The sequence below is a fragment of the Lutra lutra genome, chromosome 5, assembly GCF_902655055.1.
Source record: "Lutra lutra chromosome 5, mLutLut1.2, whole genome shotgun sequence".
In the NCBI taxonomy this organism is placed as follows: Eukaryota; Metazoa; Chordata; class Mammalia; order Carnivora; family Mustelidae; genus Lutra; species Lutra lutra.
Window position 1 is genome coordinate 91430178 of NC_062282.1, and position 22972 is coordinate 91453149.

A 22972-nucleotide genomic window follows, 5' to 3' on the forward strand; every position below is an offset into this window, starting at 1 on the left:
ATGATATGATACTATATGTGGAAAACCCACAAGACTCCACTCCCAAACTTCTAGAACTTGTACAGGAATTCAGTAAAGTGTCAGGATATAAAATCAATGTACAGAAATCAGTTGCATTTCTCTACACCAACAACAAGACAGAAGAAAAATTAAGGAGTCCATCCCATTTACAATTGCACCCAAAACTATAAGATACCTAGGAATAAACCTAACCAAAGAGACTGAGAATCTATACACAGAAAACTATAAAGTACTCATGAAAGAAATTGAGGAAGACACAAAGAAATAGAAAAATGTTCCATGCTCCTGGATTGGAAGAATAAATATTGTGAAATGTCTATGCTACCTAAAGCAATCTACACATTTAATGCAATTCCTATCAAAGTACCATCCATTTTTTTCAAAGAAATGGAACAAATAATCCTAAAATTTATATGGAACCAGAAAAGACCTCGAATAGCCAAAGGAATATTGAAAAAGAAAGCCAAAGTTGGTGGCATCACAATTCCGGACTTCAAGCTCTATTACAAAGCTGTCATCATCAAGACAGCATGGTACTGGCACAAAAACAGACACATAGATCAATGGAACAGAATAGAGAGCCCAGAAATGGACCCTCAACTCTATGGTCAACTCATCTTCGACAAAGCAGGAAAGAATGTCCAATGGAAAAAAGCCTCTTAAATAAATGGTGTTGGGAAAATTGGACAGCCACATGCAGAAAAATGAAATTGGATCATTTCCTTATACCACACACGAAAATAGACTCAAAATGGATGAAGGATCTCAAAGTGAGAAAGGAATCCATCAAAATCCTTGAGGAGAACACAGGCAGCAACCTCTTCGACCTCAGCCGCAGCAACATCTTCCTAGGAACATCACCAAAGGCAAGGGAAGCAAGGGCAAAAATGAGCTATTGGGATTTTATCAAGATCAAAAGCTTTTGCACAGCAAAGGAAACAGTTAACAAAACCAAAAGACAACTGACAGAATGGGAGAAGATATTTGCATATGACATATCAGATAAAGGGCTAGTGTCCAAAATCTATAAAGAACTTAGCAAACTCAACACCCATAGAACAAATAATCCAATCAAGAAATGGGCAGAGGACATGAACAGACATTTCTGCAAAGAAGACATCCAGATGGCCAACAGACACATGAAAAAGTGCTCCATATCACTCGGCATCAGGGAAATACAAATCAAAACCACCATGAGATATCACCTCACACCAGTCAGAATGGCTCAAATTAACAAGTCAGGAAATGACAGATGCTGGCGAGGATGCGGAGAAAGGGGAACCCTCCTACACTGTTGGTGGGAATGCAAGCTGGTGCAACCACTCTGGAAAACAGCATGGAGGTTCCTCAAAATGTTGAAAATAGAACTACCCTATGACCCAGCAATTGCACTGCTGGGTATTTACCCTAAAGATACAAATGTAGTGATCCGAAGGGGCACGTGCACCCGAATGTTTATAGCAGCAATGTCTACAAAGCCAAACTATGGAAAGAACCTAGATGTCCATCAACAGACGAATGGACAAAGAAGATGTGGTATATATACACAATGGAATACTATGCAGCCATCAAAAGAAATGAAATCTTGCCATTTGCGACGACGTGGATGGAACTAGAGGGTATCATGCTTAGCGAAATAAGTCAATCGGAGAAAGACAACTATCATATGATCTCCCTGATATGAGGGAGAGGAGATGCAACATGGGGGGTTAAGGAAGGCGGTTGGGAGGGGGTGTGGGGTTATGGATATTGGGGAGGGTATGTGCTATGGTGAGTGCTGTGAAGTGTGTAAACCTGGCGATTCACAGACCTGTACCCCTGGGGATAAAAATATGTTTATAAGAAATAAAATTTAAAAGTGTGTTTCATGGCAAAAAAAAAAATACAATAAATGCAATAAATAAATACAAATGACTTAAAAAAAAAATCTTCTGTCAGTCTATAAGTTTCAGGAGGCCCCAACTATGTTCAAGACATCTTTGTATCACTATAACATCTAGCAGGGGTTCTGAATATACAAAGGGTGCAACAAATGTGTAAAATGTTTTGGTTAAATGAGTATTCAGGTTAAAACCACCTACCCATGCAAACATATGCAGTTATATCCCAAGATAAAAGACACACATACAACCACACTACCACAAATTTACTATAATGCACACACACACACACACACACACACACACACACACTTTGACAATATCCACAGTTTTCCATAATCTTTAAAAATTTAACAGAAACAAGAGATAATTGAGGAGAAATCTCATAATTTTGTAATTTAGGTAACAATATAGTCCACTCAATTCTTAAATTCAACTCAACTGAATTGAATTATTAAGTTCAATTATTAAATTCTTAAATTTGAATTCTTAAATTGAATTCTTAAATTCTTAAATTGATTTTTTTTCTCATATTGAATTCTTAAATCCAACTCAATTAAGACTGTAAACTGGCAATGTCCCATGGATATTTAAAATGATTCATAGACCCTCATATCATAAACTAGATTTTGTAACTGGTCTCTTTATTTGTTAGGTAAGCAAACCCAAAGGCAATAAAATCTTGAAAAGTGGATGAAACCCCAATAGAAACTCTATGTGACCCATAGAGCCCTTTAATAGCATACTGTCCATGCATATCGTACATCCAGTGATAATACATTTTGATCTAATGATATATATATGAAGGATACTTCTGCTAGTTGTGAATCCTTTTCATGTAACATTCCAGCTCTCCACTTCTATTCACATAATTTAGAACATGGTTCCATCACACACTGTCAGACATTTTAAGCAAGTCAGGCATTTTAAAGGCTATAAGGAGGTTAGGAGAGGTTGCACACTGCTGGATAGACAGTATTGCGAAAACCAAACTCTCCTGTTTCACCTTCTTTTCTTCATGCTTCCTTTTGGTCTTCAGTCTACTTGGGTGTTTGGGAATTGTGTGCATTGTGTAACAACACCCGCTACACCGTCTCGTTTTAGTGCAGGCTAGATGAAAAGAAGCAAAATAGGAAAACAGTTTAGGAACCCTGAGGCCCTCAGAGAAATAAATTATAACTGTTGTTCGTTCTTTCTTGCTGTGCTTTCTTTTTGTTTGTTTGGTTTTGTTTTTGAGGAAAATAAATATTTCCCCCATTTATCAACTCTTATCTTCTCATATTGTAAGCAAGTGAAATCAGTAAAGGTCACTTAAAAGCAAATAACCTTATAAATCTGGTAAGTGTGAGAGAGAAGGCCATGGTATAGATTAAATACCTGGCGTGACACATCGAACTATAAGAATTCACAGTGAGGAAAAACTCAGGCTCTGATGGACAATGCTATCACTGTGTGTTACATAACTGAGACCCATAAGTATTAATTGTTTAAAGTCATATAGGCATAAGCAGTCCTTCAAAATCAAGTATAAATATAACAAGAAGGAAAAACCAATAGGGAAAAATTCAGAAATGTCCAAATATCATTGTTTCTGACACAAAAGTCTATTGACCAGTAGTTTCAGTTTGCCAACAAGAAAATAGGAAAACAAGAGAATTTTAGAAAGCAGTAATTGTGAAAAAACAAAAGTAGGCAAAATGAATTTCAAGTCTTCATTATATAATTTATAGGTTTGAAAAAAGAAATCCAGGCTATTGATTAATTCATAACTCTGGGAAACATTTTTCTATGCAGTGTATCTATACCAACTATTAAACAGGCTCTCTCTTTCTGTCTTTATTGAGGCCCTTACCATAATCATAGATAATCCCTAGAGAATTTCTGTGCAACCATTTTCCTCCAGTTGCTTCACAAACAACTCATCTCTGGAAACTGTGTATAGTGGGAGGTCTGAAATTATTTATGATTTAAGGGTACCTGCATTGTGCTAAGGATTTGAATGTTTACATATGTAACCAATACATATTAACAAGATAATCCTTTAAGCCGTAACAATATGAGAAAGTGACATTATAATACAACAACAGATTTTCCCCACTGAACTACAGAGTACTTATTCCATTGACAAATTTCACCTCTTTCCAGAAATACACAAAGTTAACTGCAAAATAGTAATAGCACAGTGCTCCTTAAGCTACAGAACAAATCCTCTTGTTTTCAAAATATTAACTTAACTTTAGTGTTAAGTGCATCAAGGTACTAACCGAAAGAATTGTTACTTTTAAACAGTATATACGACAAAAGTGTTGTAGGGAAGTCTTATCAGTGAAACTGGTGGTGGCTACACAAAAGATCCATTAAAAATTACTGTTAGCGATGTTAAATGACAACTTACCAAAAATTCACTTAATATTCATCAGTGTTAGCTCTTTAGGATAGGAATTTAACTTTAGAGTAAATACAGTGTCTTCTGAATATAATCAACAGCCAACACTCCCAGTTAGAGGTTTTTAGAACTGGCAGAAGAAATCTATAGTAGGGCATGGATCTCTGTCCACAATCAAAATATCTGATGATATTTTCATCTATACTGGACTTCTTTGAAAAGTACTATACTGTTTCATATCCTCCTTTCACCATAACAAAATGCATTAAATAAAACATTTAGATTAGGTTTAAAAGCAGCTGAAAAACTACCTGCTTTAGGCTCTAATTAGACTCTGTTATCTGGGACCTTGGGCTCTCAAATATCAGAAACCCCAATAACTTATCATAAAAATACAAGCTCTTGGTTTTGAAAAATATACAAAATGCACTTCACATGGATAAAGCTCTTGATTGTCAAGGATAGTAAGGTACCAGTCTCATTCATAGATTCATGTCGTGCTTGCATTTCAGTGATCTTTGCTTTTGCAGATTCCATTTTTCACAGTTTTGGGCAGCCTCTGGCCTTTGGTGTAAGCACGGTACCAAAAATGGAGAAAGAGCAGCAGAAAGATGCACCCATAACTCATGATGATGTACAGAAAGACTGGAAACTGGTACTTGCAATCTTCCATGAAAAAGAACTGGCCTATGTGGATGGTGATAATAATGAATTGGACCTAAAAGATGAAAGAATGAAAAATATTATTCAGATATGCAGTCACAAAGGAGCAATCATTTAATGCATTCTTCGGCTGCTTATGCTTAAACACTCTGCAACCACATTTTAGGCTGCTATTGGGTTGGGGATTTTATCTTTAAATCTAGCCTCCATGGGAGTTAGAGTGGGTGAGACATTGTCAAAATCCAGATGGGAATGGGAAACCACTACTTAGTCCTGTCCAAGTGTACAACTCCAGCAGCCCTACGTAAATGGCCCAGGAGCTGGGCGGGGCAACAGCCCCTTCGTACCCACAGAAAGAACCATCTGAGCAGGTTTTCTTGGCAAGTCTCTGTCTTGAGTCCTTGACTTGATGAAATACACATGGGTGGGACGACTTTCTTATGGTCTCATTTGCTAGAAGAGCTTCAATTTCAAATAATCTGTCTTGTTGTTAGAGAGGTATTTCAATTTTGGGGAAACACAATCATTCTAATTAGAGCCCTAGAAATTTCATAGGAGCCAAAGCATCCCTGAGTCCTGGTATCTGCCACTTGTCACCCACAGTCATATCAGGATAAAAATATATCCTGCCAATGGCAGCAGAGAATCTGTAAGGAGTGAAACAATATTGATGACACTCCTCATGATGTCCAAGGGCTCTTTGTTCCAGAACAGTCTACACAATCTTAAAAGGAACACTCCCCAGGCTAATGTCCACATTTTTTGCATCTCTTTCTTCTCCTGATTAAAAGGCAACATGTGTTCTGTGGGAATGTTAGACAAGTAAAAATTCATAATTAAAAAAAATAACAGTTACCTATAATCTTCCATTTATGACCATAGTTAAGCTTTTCAGTTTCTTTTTTGATCATCTTCAACTTTCCCTGCATTATCTTTTTTTTTTTTTAAGATTTTATTTATTTATTTGACAGAGAGAGATCACAAGTAGGCAAAGAGGCAGGCAGAGAGAGAGGGGGAAGCAGGCTCCCTGCTGAGCGGAGAGCCCGATATGGGACTCGATCCCAGGACCCTGAGATCATGACCTGTGCCGAAGGCAGCAGCTTAACCCACTGAGCCACCCTCCCTGCATTATCTTAAGAAACTTCCATGACATTCCTGTGCAGTAGCTACCCTTATTTCTCTCATTTGGCAGACATAAAGATGACACCTCTGGAAGCCTCGGTGACACGCCAATATCTGATGCAGGCGTGTTTGTGTATAACCAACACATTTGAGATAATAATATCTATTCTTTCTTCTATTTTAGCATTTTGCCACATTAATAAAAAAAAGTTTTTACAACATTTTAGAGTAGATAAGTGGAAAAAAAGCCCAATACAAAATTGTCTATGCAGTATAATGCAAATCATGCAACAGGTATTCACATACATGCGGAATTAGGCTTATTTTTCTTTCTCTTTGCTTAGTTAGATATTCTAATTTCTCAGCGATGAGCATATGTTACTTCACAATCAGAAAAAAAAATACTTAAAAAGAAAGCAATAGTGAATAATTTTCCTGATTTTATAATATTGCAAAGTAGGAATTAAAATAATTTATTTCACTATTTCCTTACACTTGCTTACTTAGAGCATTGTCAATTTGTCAATATATACGGTATACTGTTCCCCTATCTCTTTCATCCGCATGTATGTTTGCCATTTGGAGGAAAACCAGACTTAGAGCCAGGCATACAGGAAGACTCATTATCCCCTCAAAGTTATATTCCCTCCCTCAAAGTCATTTAGATGGTATTTCTTTTTTTTTTTTTTTAAGATTTTATTTGTTTATTTGACAGAGAGAGATCACAAGTAGACAGAGAGGCAGGCAGAGAGAGAGAGAGAGAGAGGGAAGCAGCCTCCCTGCTGAGCAGAGAGCCCGATGTGGGACTCGATCCCAGGACCCTGAGATCATGACCTGAGCTAAAGGCAGCGGCTTAACCCACTGAGCCACCCAGGCGCCCCTAGATGGTATTTCTAACTCCTAATTTAATATTGTGCCTGCTGCAGTGCAAATAACTATGAGATTATCTTTGTCATAAATTTATTTATTTAAGATTTTGTTTATTTATTTATTTCACAGAGAAAGACACAGTCAGAAATGGAACACAAGCAGGGGGAGCGGGAGAGGGAGAAGCATGCTTCCCATCAAGCAGAGAGCCCGAGGTGGGGCTTGGTCCCAGGACCCTGGGACCATGACCTGAGCTGAAGGCAGATGCTTAATGACTGAGCCACCCAGGCACCCCATAACTATATTTATTTTATAGAAAAGTATAAAATAGTACAAAGATAGCCTAAAGATACACATTCTGGTTTAACTGTCTGAACTCTTGGCTACCAAAAATATACTTTGTTTCCAACACAGTTCTTTAGGAAAGTTTAAATAACATGGAAAGGATAATGATGGGATGCACTATAGAGGCCACACACTCTATATTCCTATTGTTTTGTAACTTTTGTTCCTTCGTTAGTATTCTGATTCATAGGGAAGAAAAATTACTCCAGCTTAGTTTTATATCTTGTTTTAAAGAAAATTAATTACTCACAAGCTGTAATGATGTCAAATATTTTTTCCACCATAGATACTTCTGGAAGGCTGGTCCCAGTGCAGAGAGCCCATAGTAGGAATACATGACTACATGTACGGCTGTATTTAGAAAGGCATGGAACGTTCCCAAACCACCTGGAAAATAAAATTATTGTAAATTGGGGGCAATGCTCCTTAAAATGAGATTCATTTTTGTCAACTGAGATTTTAGAATAATTATTTAATTTTGGTAAAAAGAAAAACATATACAACATCAATTTGTTAATCTGCTATCAAATTACAGGGAGCTGGATAACATATTCATTCAGTGAAATATAAGATGCAAACTTTCAAAAACTAATGAGAATGCCTTTATTTATTGTTATATCTTAACCCTAAGATGGTCTTTTGATTTGGGTTCACTTTAACAAAATAAGTTTATTTTTTTGAAATGGTATATACTTAGTAGTAGTAATCAAATTCATTTTCTCAGTGAGGGTTGACATATATAAAGTACACAAATGCACTAACCTTAAATGATGATTGTGTACATAGATATACACCCACATAGCCATCCATCAAAGTCAAGATATAGAATATTTCCAACATCACATACAGTTCCTATGTCCCCCTTCCAAGAATATATCTCTCAACATAAACTTTATGCTGACTTCTATCAACTATTAGCTTTGCCTGATATTAAGCTTCATGTAAATAGAATTATACAGGACAATCTTTGGAGCCTACTTTCTTTCAATCAACATAATTTTTTTTGAAGATTTGTCCATGTTGCTGTGATTAGTAGTTTGCTTTCTTACGGCTGTTAGTATTATAGTATTGCACCGTATGAATGCGTCACAATCCATTCTCTTGTGCTATGAAACTTTGGCAGTAAAAATATATATACACTCCTTTCATTAGGAGGCTATGCTAAGTTTGCTTTAATTATTTAAAGACAATTATTGTTTTTCCAAAATAAACATTCATTAATTGTTAAGCCATCTTTGCTTACTGCTTCCATTTGATTATTATCAATTGTGTCTTCCTATCTTGATTTTCCTCTTCTAATCACTACATCTCCTACTGATTACATTCAATTTAGAGTAGAAGCAAAGAACCCTGGGAGAACAGAAGTAAAGATCATTTCAATTGTCTTTAGCTGGACATGTAGTACCCAGGAAGGGGTAACAAGGTGACTGGCCGATAGCAGGAGAAAAAACCAGAAAACTCTGCCTTAGCATCTTTCCTAGGAGGCACAATCTCAAAGAAGCTGCATTCTTTATGTATAGCCTGATTCAGCTTAGTGATCTTGATCTGGGATTTAAATTCTTCTCCAAAATATTCTAATTTCTTTATTCTAGTACTCTTTAATTCTAGAAATAAAGTGAAATGTCAAAATATAGAACAATTACATTAGAAAAAGGACCACATTCATAAACACTATGTATTACAGAAAGTTTAAAGCAAAATAAAAATTGTTGCATAGTAGAAACTAATTACATTTTAATAATCATTCATAATTACAGAACTGTTAGACACTTCTAGATACTACCACTGCTAAAGTACTCCTTTAAAATAACATGTTTTAAATAATTATTTCTGTGTAATTTAAATATTCTTCCAATGCCTCATTTATGCTGTGCTGTGCTTCATAAACTTTCTACGTAGAATAAATAAAAATGTAGCCAATTCTTTAATTATCATAAATTTCAAGTCAGAAGAAACTGAATTAATGAAGCTTATTACCAACCTCCCACCTTTTATTATTTAGATTTGGATTAGTCTTTTTTCCCAAAAGAAACTGAAATAGATAAATTATAGTGGTGTGAAAACACCTTTTCTAGGGTGATTTAAAAATATAGTATTTGTCTATTTCTGATAGTTAAGGAGTCAAGCTGCTTAACAGGGCATAAGCCAAATACCTCTTATATCCTTTTGTGTCTTGTGATTATATAAACACACAGGAAACAAACTATATCAGAGATTTTCTCACCAAGATACCTGTCCCATTTTTCAGTAAACTATTTTCCATCCAGAATCTTTTATTTTTTAAATGTCCTAAAATGAGGAGCCTATGGACAGGAATTTAACAAAGCACTAGTGTAGCTAACACTAGTGCTAGCTAGTTTAGTAAGGGTTACTAATCAGAATCAGCTATCAAGTAAGATTAACTTGCTGATTTTCTCTAGTTACAATTATTCCCTCAGATATGTTAATAAGTTTGTTCATAGAACAGTCACATTTTAATTAGTAATGTTTTTCACATCTTCTTTGGAAGGCTTTCCTAATAAAGTATTTTCTAAGCCTGCTTTCCTCTTTACAACAATAGTTTTGCAAAGCTAACATCTTGGAATGTTTTGTAATTAGTACCATCTCATTTTATTCCTTTTAGAAAAATAAAGGAATAACCTGGGTAATTGCCACAATTCTCCCAATCTCTGGAAGGGAGTATGTGCATAATGAATATAAAAACCTGCCAGAGAAACATTCCCATCATATTCCAAAGAAAAGTTGGAATGCTTTTTACGCCAGAGAATTGTACAGCAGGCAAACAGGAAATTAAATACTAGATTGAGATCAGCTGTGCTCAAGTTTTTGAAAGAACAGTGTAAACTGGACAGTTTCATTCTAGGAATGAAAGCCAATGCCAGACCACATTTCTGGAAATATCTCAGTTCTTACTGCTGTATCTGTCACTATATAGGTATTAGGTATACAAGTATTTTCTAGATTCCACATGCAAGACTGAACAGAAATGCCAACTCATTGAACATATAAGAAAGTATTTACATTTTGTAAAGCAGAAGGGGGATTAAGGCGCGGACAATGAACCCACTACAAAGTGTTTGATGTCCATAAACACGGTAACATTAAAAAACCAAAGAATTTCATGTTTCAATTTTCATTATTGAAAGTAATGCTTGGGCGCCTGGGTGGTTCAGTGGGTTAAGCCTCTGCCTTCGGCTCAGGTCATGATCTCAGGGTCCTAAAATCGAGCCCCGCACCGGACTCTGCTCAGCGGCGAGTCTGCTTCCCCCTCTCTCTCTTCCTGCCTCTCTGCCTACTTGTGATCTCTCTCTCTGTGTCAAATAAATAAATAAATAAAATCTTAAAAAAAAAAGAAAAGAAAAGAAAGTAATGCTTGTTTGAAAATGGAAGCCAGACTATCCATGGGTCTAAGATAGACATTAGAAAAGTGCTCAACTCTACTCTTCAAATAAAGCTCATTTTTCCCATTATAAAACGTACAGCTATTCAATATAGAAAAATTAGAAAATACAGAGAAGGATAAAGACAGAGAGAGAAAGCACTTTTTGTGTTAGTCCCTCTAAATCACTGTATTTTGGGGTAATGCCTCCCAATCTTTTTCCTATTTACATTTTTCAGTGTTGTGATGTAATATTCTGGTCTCAGAGAAGAAATCTGAATAAATAAATTATAAGGGTGTGAAAGAACTTTTTCTAGCATACTTTAAAATAGAATAGACACCTATGTCTGATAATTTTGGAGTCAAACTGCTTAAAAGAGAAGACGAGCTAAATGTCTCCTGGTATCATTTGCATTTCACAATTATATATACATAGGAATTCATAACCATTTTACTAATGGATGTTTAGGTATTTTCCCATTTTTGGGCAACATGAATAAAGATGTCAATGAGTATCACTATACAGAGAACTGATGTGCATGTGAGAGAAAACAAAAACATATAAAGAGAAGTAAAATAATGGAGATTAAGCAATATGGCTATCCTTGATTTGTAAAATGGACACAGATGAGAGAGACTATTTTTATATTAACATACATTACCAGAAAAAATAGTGACATTTACTTTTAAAAACTCCGACATACAAATGTCAATTTGGGCAAAGAAAACACCTCATATATTGGAAAATCTGATGTTCATAGCCATGGTAGGGACAGTCCTTTCAGCTCCTCTAGATTCTGGTACCTCTTTTATGCCAATGGCTCTTTCACGCCCTCTCATGCTCTGAGACGTGAGGATTTTTCCCCATGCCTAGAGACTCTAAAATTCAAACAAGTGTCCCTCAATTGTATTTTCTCTTTTTTGTCCTACAAAGTCAGAATGCCTCATAGAAATGAGCTATTCAGAGAAATTTTAAGGCTGCAGATCTACTCAAAGACTTCTTAAATTTAGGAAACTCGCATAAATAAATCTCCCAACCAACATCTGCTAATAAGTACATGTCCTTGGGGACATCATTTATTTAACACTTGATGATAGAGTAAAATTACTTAACCTGTTTTTTCCGATTCTAGATGTTCAGAGGCATAAAACCAAAACCAAATGAACAAAAGAGGCTGTTTGCCAAGCTTTTGATTTAAACCAGTTTCAACTTCAAACAACATCCTTCAACCACAATTTGACACATCTTTAAAGAGTTGGTAGGGGATGAGGTATGTATCAGTTATTGGAATTTCGAATGCAAAGACTGGAACTTGAGATAAACATTTTGACTTCCTGGAAACCTATCAGGAATAGATAACTAACTATATTTCTATAAAACTAAGGCTTTTACCATTTTATTTTTTTTACTGTTTATTTATTTAATGATATTTAATAGAACTATATGGGAAAAGAATAAAATCCAAACAAAACAACTAAAGGATTATGGGTAGGAGACTATACCCAAAAATCACGTGTATCTAAAGAATGGAGGGTAGGGGAAGGATCTAGGTTAAAGTCTTACTTTTATGTTTCAGGTAATAATGAAAGTCAGAAGTTTGATCCAAGTAGTCCTTTGATGTTTTAAGTTTCTCCTAAATCACATTTAAGGACAGAATTTGTCTTTACAACATACAGAAATGTAATCGTTTATAACACATGATCCCAACTCTCCCTTGGCTACCTGCGGCAAATTTGACTCCAAACCACCAGGTCCATGGCATGATGGTATGATGGAAGACATGCAGGAAAGTCACTTGGCTATTTTTCTTACGCAGAACAAAAAAGATCTGAAATAATTTTAAAAAAATCAAGTTCATAGAAAATCATGCAATGATTGATCTACTGATTTATCTACAAAAATACTGGCGAAGTACAAACTAGTTCACATCATAATTTGCATTGAAAGGGCTGCCTTAGAGAATGCTGATAGAAGCAGCTGATTCTCCAAGGGGCAGCTAAAAAGCTAATAAGTATGAAGGAACTTAGGTATGATGAATAGTCATGGGAGAATCAATAAAAAGGTGTTAAAGAAGATGTATGTGGATTTGAAAATCAAAAACGCAAAGTGACGAACATAGCCAAATATTATTGAAAGAAATGTTACTGGTAGGAAAACATCCATGTGGCTTTTGAAGTATATGGGAAAGCACAGAGTCTCAATTCTTAGGACAGAAATTACTCTATATTGCTCTCTAAGACATCCTACTAATTTAGATAAGGAATTAAGCAAACTGAAAAGAGAACTTGCAACAAAGCAAAAGTTAGCATATTATTATTAAAGAAAGATGAAATGGAAAAAGTCGAGGGGATTTGAAGAAATAGGATGGGGGGAAAGTGGCCTGCGAAAAAGGAGAAAGGCAACAAAGGCACCATCCAGACTGAATGTATCCACGGTTTGCAGAAACAAAGAAAAGAACACAAAGGCTTTTGCAGGGGCAGATTTTTTTCAAGAAAAAATTCAAAAGCAGAATTAAGTGTTCAAAAAATATTCAAAATTCAGAATACCAGTAATGAGTCAGACTTCTAACTATAGGACCAAGCAGAGCACCACAAACAAAAGTATCCATAGTAATATTTAAGAAATGTGGTTTAGGAAAGGACATAGAGGTAGCAACCGTTTCCTTATGGAACCTGGAAATAAATGAGAACATACAAAGCAGAAAACAATAAAGCCAAAATGCATTTGCTTATGCACATGGAAGATGGCAGCATGATGCAACGAAAAAGTCCCTAACCAACTATCTGGGGTCCCGGTCCCAAGCAATAGTGGCATTCCTCTGGGTGAGTTACTTACCATCCTGGCTTCAATTTATTTTCAGATTGAGAGCTCTGGCCCAGATCAGTGGTTCACAACCCTGGCTGTATATTACAATGTCCAAGATGTTTTATAAAAATAGCCATGGCTAGTCTCTAAGTACAGGCCACCTGGCACCAACTCTCTGAGATGGGTCCCAGGTTTTTTTGGTTTTTCTAATGCAGTTAATGCTCCTGCACTATGATGGCTGGGAACCACTGACTATAACAGGGGTCTCCCAAGTGTAGAGTCTGGACCAACAGCAATAACATCACCTGAGAACTTAAAAGAAATGTAACTTCCTGAGCCCAACACACTGAATCAGAAACCCTAGGGGTGGGGTCCAGGCATCTGTGTATTTAGGTGATTCCAAGGCAAGCCCAAGTTTGAGAACCACTGTATTCTATGCTCACTGAAATCCTTTCCAATTCTAACATTATGTGATTCATCAGCTGAGAAGGTGAAGCATGTTGAGATTTACTACAAGGAATATATGTTCTGTCACTGACCCCTACCTCTGAAACTAGTTAATACATTATATGTTATTAGCTGAATTTAAATTAAAAAAGAAAAGAAGTATATGTTCTCTAATATGGAATTGTAATATGTATCCTGAAGAAAAAGACACTGCTCTTAGATCCAGAACTAGTTCCAGGTATCTGAGACCTACATGCCCCATATATATGATAAATACCCAGCTTTCCTTGGCTACTGTTAAAGCAGAAGAACACAGCTTTCTCCTCTCATCAAGGACCATAATCCATGGCACTTGCTCTTCCCAGACCCCAGTCACCCAAATTCAGAGTTGATCCTCAACAGGATGTTAAGTTGGAAGAGAAAAGATCTAGTAAGCATAAACTTCAGAAAGGCACTTAGAGATCATTTTGATATTATCAAAATTACTGATATCCCAGGGATAATATCCTAATGTAAGTTTATGAATTTTGAAGCACTTATCCTCTTAAAGAAATATGGATGACATGGTGCTTTGGTTTATACTGAAAAGAACCCAAGGTAAAATGTTCTCTGCTCTTTGCTTCATGAACTTGCTTCCCCAAACACCTGTCATTCATCTCATAAAGTTGCACAGTTTTGCAGTGACAGTTACATGCTTATCTTAGTCAGGTGGCAGATACACAAGAAAACCTTTCAGAATTTGCAAAAGACTGAAAAAAAAATGCTTATCCTATTTATTCTCTAAAGTTACTGATAATAAAAGGTAAAAGATAATAGGAGGTCTGCCTGAAGTAGAGAAAATATCAGTTATCAAGACAACTGAACTCTAGCAGTTTACTGCTTCTACTAAAATATCAAACATTTAGCAAATGTGGTAACCACATACTCACAGTATCTAACAGCTCAATAAATTTAGAGAAGTAATAAAGCCAGCAGGTGCGTGCCATCTGCAGAAACACACATAAATATGAATTTATTTTATTTTTTATACGGAGGAAAATTTTATTTTTTTAATTTAGCAAAATATGCATAACCCAATTTACCACCTTAACCATTACTAAGTGTTCAGTTTGATGGCATTTAGTACATTGACATGGTTGTGCAATCATCACCACCATCCATCCGTACAACTCTTCTCATCTTGCAAAAGTGAGACTCTGTGCCTATTAAACAATAACTCTTGATCTCCCTTCCCCACCAACCCCTGACACTACCATTTCACTTTCTGTCCCTGAATCTGACTACTCCAGGTACCTCATATAATAGGATCATACAGTATTTGTGTTTTTGTGCCTGTATGATTTCACTTAGCATAATGTCCTCAAGGCTCATCCGTGCTACAGCACATGTCAGAATTTCCTTTCTAGCTAAGGTTGGATAATATTCTATTGTATAGATATGACACATTTTCTTTATCCATTCATCTGTCCATGGACATTTGGGTTGCCTCCACCTTTTGGCTATTATGAATAATGGGTGTATAAATATATCTCTGAGTCCCTGTTTTCAATTCTTCTAGGTATACACCCAGATGAAATTGCCAGATCATAGGGTAATTCTATTTTTAATTTTTTGAGGACCCAGATATGAATTCATTTTTAAATCCAGGAAGTTAAAAAATAAAAGTACCAATTTTCATTTAACAGAAAACTACGCCCCTGACTTTGATTCTTTCTTATATTTTTTTCTCTCAGTCCATATAATTTGAGAATTGGGTCATTTACGTCTTCTGAGTTCACATTAAGTGTTAAAAAGACAAACCCTAAACATTTGAGTAACATTTGAGTTACAAATTTTTCCAAAGAAAAACTCACCCTCAATGCTGAAGGTGACTGGGAGTAGTCAACAACTTCGCACTGAAGTGAATAACCTGTACCCCAGCCAGACATCACAAACTGTAAGAGAGCACATGTATATTAAAGAAGGAAGACTTTGCTCAACAGCTACAACAATGGTACTTTTGATTGTGTCTCTTTACCACAAGCGCAGCTGACTCAGCATGCAGCATTGAGGGAAAAGCAGGCTAGAATAATTATAAAATGGGAACTCACTTGATAAAGCAACAGGAATTTTCAAAATCATAAGTTATGTATTACTTATATCAACTGTGTTCTGACTCAAATGTCCATTTCTTACAATGATTATTCTAATACAGTGGAGAATAAAACACTGGGAGTGTTTTGCTTCAATAGCAAATACTGGTAGGTGTATGCCAGTATATGTAAATATATGTATATCTATATATACCCATGAATATATTTGTGTACTCTGAAGGGAGTAACAGAGTCTGAAAACAGTCTTTTCTGGCAATTTCTAATCTTCTCAATCAGTCAAGAAATAAATGGACAACCAAAATTTCTTACTGTACTATTAGTGGCTGCCACAACTGGGCCTTCCTGTCCTTGGCTAGTGTGTGTGATATGAAGTGGTAGTCTATGGTTCTTAAAATCAAGATTGAGCAAACATAAGTCTCAGAGATTGGTTCAGTTTGGATTCACATGACAAGTAAGAGACAAAAATGTTGACAATAAGAGTGCATGCACTCTTATTATGCACTCTAATTCCAGCACACCCACAAAATGACCTTAGACCAGTGGTGAGAAGAAAGAGTCTATTGTTTTTATCTGAACCTTAATTCAAACATTACGTTGACATTCTTTTAGTATGATGGTGGGAAGTTCTTTTAAAACAGTATCTGATCCAAATAAAAACTTCAAATAAATTTAAAAAAAAAAACAGTATCTGAAAATGAAAAGCTAAGGGCTCTAATTTTCATTTAATGAGTATATTAAGTGGTTGGCTTAACTGAGTGTTCTGACAATATGACCAGCTCTTCTCTAACATCCTATTCTCACAAGGGCCAATACCTTCCCTGTAATGTCTTCTTTCTCAGTATAATGGTTATATCATTTTCTGCCATTCATGCACATTTTAAATTTCTATTTTTAATTACTATTAAAGCTAAAATGAAAACAACCATAAATTAATTTTTAAAAGCAAAAATTTATGGGGTTTATCAGAATGATATTTTTATGGTAAAAAAAAAAAAACAAAAAGAAGCAAAAGAGAAAGAACAACTGTTTAGACAGTGGCATTTCAAAATCACACTATCCTTTCCTGATATTTGCTCCTAGCTTGATTCACAAGATAGTTAATCCTACTGTTTACTTGGTACATGATGAAATCTTAAAAAAAGACTATCTTAAGATTCAGAAAAGTATGAGACATATTTTATGGGTAAGAAAAATGACTTACAAAACCAAATCAATGAATATTTCTCAAAGGAACAAGGGAATGTGGTAGGAAAATAGCTAATTCTACAAAGACCTGATCTGTCAGTGAGCATCATATTCTCTCCCAGTCAGACTCTCTACTGACTGCTGTAAGGAAAACCTAGTCCACTTACCTAACTGGGATGACTGGTTCTCCACTTTTCCCTACCCCAAATAAGGACTAAGCTGAACAAGAGAAGCTCTGTGACATGGCCTTTGGTTAGGTCTTCACAAGTCACTCTCTCTTAATGTCTGTCTGGTGCCAAGTAACTAGCACATTCAAAATCATCACTATTCAATAAGGCATGTGGGTTTCTTTAGTCTGATGCGCTTCCCTTTCATCTTGTTCTTATTTTCCCCTAACATCCATAAGTGGAGGTGTCTCCTCTGTATATCTGATGCAATTGTGCTCTACCCAACAAACCACGGGATGTGTTCAGTGTCCTGGAGATGACATGATGACTGGCTGCCAAACTCTTTGTTTAAAAAGAGGATGGAAACTAGTGCTTTCCTGATATTAAGTTTAAGAACATTCTAATAGTCTGTGAAGCTTGTGACATTCCTATATTGCCATCAAGAAGAATGAGCAATAATTTATATCTGGCAGATAATAAACCCAACATTGGCATATAAGCAACTCTAGTATGAGTGATTAATGAGAGATAGAAACCACCAAATTCAGATATTTTCAAAACTCCTTTTACATTGTATTTGCTAAAATAGGAACCCAAACTTACTGGCTATAATTAAATTCCTTCCTGAGAAACATATTTGGGGACATTATACTGAATGACATAATCAGACACGGAGCATAAAGGGACATGAGAAACACTTTGGTTTAATCCTGACTCTATAAAAAGAGGGAACTAAGGCCCAGAGGGCTTAAGTAACTTGCTCAAAAATCAGGCAGCTGGTTAGTAGCACAACTGGTACTAATTAGCCCCTAGTCTCCTGGCTTCTAGGTCTGCACTTAACATGATCCGAGAGGCTATTTCCTTTCTGTCATAACTTGGTAAAAGCATGAATTTTTTCTGCTCCCCACCTCTGTTACCCCTTCCCTTTCAGTTACTCATGATCCAAAAGGGACAGTAAGATAGCTTGTAGTTGATTTTGGTAATAAAATAGAAGAACTAGAAGGTAGCAAGGTAAGTCCAGACTTAAGGAGGCAGGTGAGACATGAGGCTACAGCAAACATAAGGTGACTTAATCAGGTGGATTTGCAGCAGGAATCAAGTTGGAGGGATGCATGTGGAGAGGTCATGGTGTCAAGAGAGGCCAGAGGGGTCATGGTGGGTCCTCGAGAGTTCCAGTTATGAGGAAGCACAAGCTATGCTGCAAAGAAGTAAATAAGGAGTAGAAGGTGAAGAAGCCAACCAGTGTTGAAAAAAGCAGCAAGGAATCTCAGAAAAGCAGGTAAGTGAAGCTGGGTGAAAGTTAACAGTACAGTGGGTGAGAGAGAATCCATGAGTCTACTCTTAGGTTCTGAAAGATCCTCATCTCTCTTATTGACAATTAAGGGACAGGCTCCCTATCTACTGCTTTGTAGGAGTCCAAATTCTCTGTGTCCTCAAGGCCCAGCTAAACCAAACCTAAACAGTCTACTATATTATAGTTCATCTGAGGTTCCTACCACAATGATGATAACTCATTACATAATCAAGATGAGCTCCAAGTGTCAGACAGACCTGGACTCAAATATCAGTCCTCCAATAACCAGCTGTGTTACTTTGAGTAAGTTACTTAATTTCTCCATGTATGAGTTTCCTTAAAACTAACATTCACAGATTCATTCAATCATCTACTAAGATTACCTATGTGCAAGTTCCTGGACTTAATGTTCATTTTTCTCACTACTTGTGAGGTAGACTATACTGAAATCCTCTAAATAGTTTAATAGCAGGTCCATACATAACAATTTTGGGGCAAAAATTTAAGATAAATTTCTAAAATCCCTTAAATCTCAGCATTACCATTATAATCATAACAAGAAACATAACAACAGCAAAACAGGAAGAGTCAGGCAAAATCCTCCCACTAGGAATACTGAAGACACTTGCCTCATAACACATATACACAGAAAAGAGAACTATGGAAAAATTGTATGTTATCATCACTTTCTTGAGTTCAAAGGGCTTTCGATTCTCCATGAGCTTTGGTCCTAGAGAAGTGACAAAATAGACATAGAGTCCCAGGACGATGGTTTGTGGCAGAGGTGAGGACATGAGGAACCAGTCTTCGACTCTTGGATCTAAAAACAAAAAGTAAGTGCACATCCATTTAGCCAAGAAATAACTCACAGCAACCAGCACTTCTTAAAGCAAGCACCTAGATCCTAATGTTGACAGCAGACTTATTCAGTCAAGGATCTACTGTCTTTGGGACAGATAAAGGGATATCACCAGGGATAGTGATGGGGCTAGAAAGGGTGGGCTGTTATAACCACAGGCCTCAAAGGGCAAGGGGAAGTAGTGGTTACTAGAACCCAGGAGTCAAATAGAGAAGCCCTCCTGGAGAAGAACTATGACCTTTAGTGGAGGGACTGGGCCAGCACAAGGCAATTCTGAAAGTAAGTGGCTGGGGAATCAATATCTCATTACCACCCCCCACACTCCCCCTGATCTCCTGGGACTCTCCATTGGCTGAACCCAACCAGAAACCAGAGAGTAGGGGAGCAAGCCCATAGTTATAGTCTATACTGGTCATTCCCCAGGGTCCAGCACAGGGTGCAGAATGGATCTGGGGAAAAGAAGACACCTAGCAAAGTTCCACCATGCATTTATCACCACTGGTAACATTTTAGAGTTTCTCTATTCAGATTTTTTTTATATACAAAAATACGTCTGTGCTTGCTGTTCCTTAACTTTCTTCTTTCTCCTAAGGAAACTAGGACATTTCCATATATACTGTATCATAGAATCATAGAATTGAAAGGGACCATAGCATCATCTACCTAAAGTATGGGTTCTAGGTGTCCAAAATAGGCTAATCAACCTGAGCACAAAAAAAAACAAAATAAAAGGAAACAAAATTTAAAAAACTGTATTAGCCTCACAACCATGTCGAAAGAAATTTACCGGGTCACTGCTCATTCCAGGCCAGGAGAATTACATCAATTAAAAAATTGCAACTCAAGATAAAATGTGATTTGGAAATGAAAAGTACAATACAGGGTATATAGTCAATAATGTTACAATAATACTGTATGGTGACACTTTTATGGTGAGTGTTGAGTAATGTATAGAATTGCTGAATCAGTATCTTGTACCCCTGAAACTAATATAACTTTGTATGTTAATTATTCTTCAATAATGAATTTTTTTAAAGTATTTGAGAAAAAAAATATATGCCAAATAAACAGGGGACTTGCAAATACAATAGGTATTCCTGAACAGAAGTAAAATAGAAAAGAAAAACTGAAAAATATTCAAATAAATCATGAAATATTTTTCTAAAAAATGATAATCAAAACTAAATCTTTATATCAAAGTACTTATCATGTATCAGGAAGTAGATACTCATGAATAAGCAAATATAGCTCTATTTATGTAGGTAAAATTCTTGTATTGCAAAGATAAACGGAAATTCTATAAACATGATGAAAGAAGCAACAAATCTCAAAATGGAAAAATGTCAGACTTATCCCAGAAGTCTCTTAAGATCACTTGACCACGAGAAAAGGATCCATGTGTATAGAGACTTATAGAAAAATTGATGTAATCTAGCATTCTTAATATATTTAGAATGTTGTTCAAGTAGAAAAGGAAAAAAAATAAAGTCAAAATTGTTATCAATATTTCTAACATGGGCTATTATTTTATTTATTTGACAGATAGAGATCACAAGTGGGCAGAGAGGCAGGCAGAGAGAGAGGGGGAAGCAGGCTCCCTGCTGAGCAGAGAGCCCGATGTGGGGCTCGATCCCAGGACCCTGGGATCACGACCCAAGCCGAAGGCAGAGGCTTTAAACCACTGAGCCACCCAGGTGCCCCTAACATGGGCTATTTCTATAGGATAAATCATTTGAGTAATTATTTTAATGCCTCAAATATAAAAAGTGACCAAACTAGCAGTTAGAAATACTCTTATGAGGGCACCTGCGTGGCTCAGTGGGTTGAGCCTCTGCCTTCAGCTCAGGTCATGATCTCAGAGTCCTGGGATCAAGCCCTGAATTGGCAGGGAGCCTGCTTCCCCCTCTCTCTGCGCCTGCCTCTCTACTTGTGATTTCTCTCTTTGTCAAATAAATAAATAATATCTTTAAAAAAAAAAATCTACTCTTTAAAAAAGTACTCTTATGAGGTATGTAGGAAAATATGAATACTGGTTGAATTCTTGACGTTGATGTTTTATTTTGGTATGATTATAATATTATGACTATGTTTTAATGTCTGAAGATATTTTTTTTAAAAGATTTATTTATTTATTAGAGAGAGAGAGCGAGCAAGCATGAGCAAAAGAGGCAGAGAGAGAGAATCTGAAGCAGACTCCATGCTGGGTGTGCAGAGCCCCACGGGTCTCCATCTCATGAGCCTGAGATTACGACCTGAGCTGAAACCAAGAGCTGAATGCTCAACCGACCATGCCACCCCTAAAAATATTCTTAAAGAATGACACAATAAAAAAATAAGATGTGATTAATTCTATAATCTTAAGTAGTTCAGGTATAAGTTTACTAAATCGCTTCCTGAAATCAGAGCATTATGAAGGAAGATAGATATGAACAGGTTTCTAGGTATATCTGACTGAAAACTGAGTCCTGACTAATCTGAGGTTGCTAAACACCATCATTTTTGTCAATTGGAAAAGAGGGGTGGGAGGAATACAGCCCTTGCTCATTTCAACTGCTAATGATGTAGCCAATTACCAAAATACTGTGAATACCCTTTCAAGTCTGACATCCTACCCAGTGCAAAAATTTCTCCAATAGACTTCACGGTTGAGGACTCACTTGGCCTCAATTTTATTGCTGCCAAGTTTCACATCTGATACTTGGATATATGGAGGCATGGCTTTAGCTATTAAAGATGATATATTCTATATTTAGATGGGTTTTCATAAAAAATACCAAGAGATGCCCTCTCTTGAAAAAATAAATAAAAAAGCCAAAAGTCAGCTCTAAAACAGACCCCAAGATATTTAGGAATTTAATATATGATAAAGGAAAACCCATAAACAAGCAGGGAAAGGAGAGATTACTCAGCAAATGTTGACAGGAAAAATGAATACTCGGAAGAAAAACGAGTATGTTCCTTACTTCCTATCCTATACAAACTTCCTATTCTATACAATGGAAGCAAGCCATTTAAAACCTGCCCACAGAAGAAGTAGGGTGAGGTTAATGGGAATGCTAAACAAACTCTTTTTCTGCAGGATTTCTTAGTGCTTCGTATTCATTGTGAATTGCCAAGATGAGAATGGTGGTATGCAACATTTCTCAAACTTATTTGGCCATTCCTTAAACTGATATTGTGTAGAATACCATTTAACACCTTGTGGAACGAACACTGTGGAACACAGTTTGCTGAAATAAATCTTTAAGCCATTAAAAATTAGGTAGTGATAAAAAAAATTAGGTAGTGACAGGGGATTATGAGTACACTTATGATCACCGAGTGATATACAGAACTGTTGGGTCACTCTATCGTACATGACACTGATATAACCCTATAGGTTAATTATACTGGAATTAAAAATTTAAAAAGCAGGTAGTGATGAAGATAAATAGGATCTGATCATTTTAAGATATAGT

The 22972-nt window shown here is 36.2% G+C and overlaps 1 protein-coding gene across 2 annotated transcripts in view; it reads right to left on the reverse strand.

Annotated features, from left to right (window-relative positions):
• Positions 1–3110: 3110 nt before the first annotated feature.
• The window catches only part of ELOVL7 (ELOVL fatty acid elongase 7), a 75251-nt gene continuing 55389 nt past the window's right edge, over positions 3111–22972 (reverse strand). Inside the window, exons 3-8 of one of the 2 annotated variants that reach the window (XM_047731336.1) lie at positions 19285–19475; positions 15770–15850; positions 14846–14902; positions 12387–12492; positions 7535–7671; positions 3111–5005 (exon numbers count right to left, since the gene is read on the reverse strand). In XM_047731336.1, coding sequence (XP_047587292.1) covers positions 4796–5005; positions 7535–7671; positions 12387–12492; positions 14846–14902; positions 15770–15850; positions 19285–19475 — 782 coding nt within the window. In that variant the 3' untranslated portion in view covers positions 3111–4795. The remainder of the gene's footprint in view (positions 5006–7534; positions 7672–12386; positions 12493–14845; positions 14903–15769; positions 15851–19284; positions 19476–22972) is intronic. The other variant, XM_047731337.1, reaches the window with a different exon arrangement.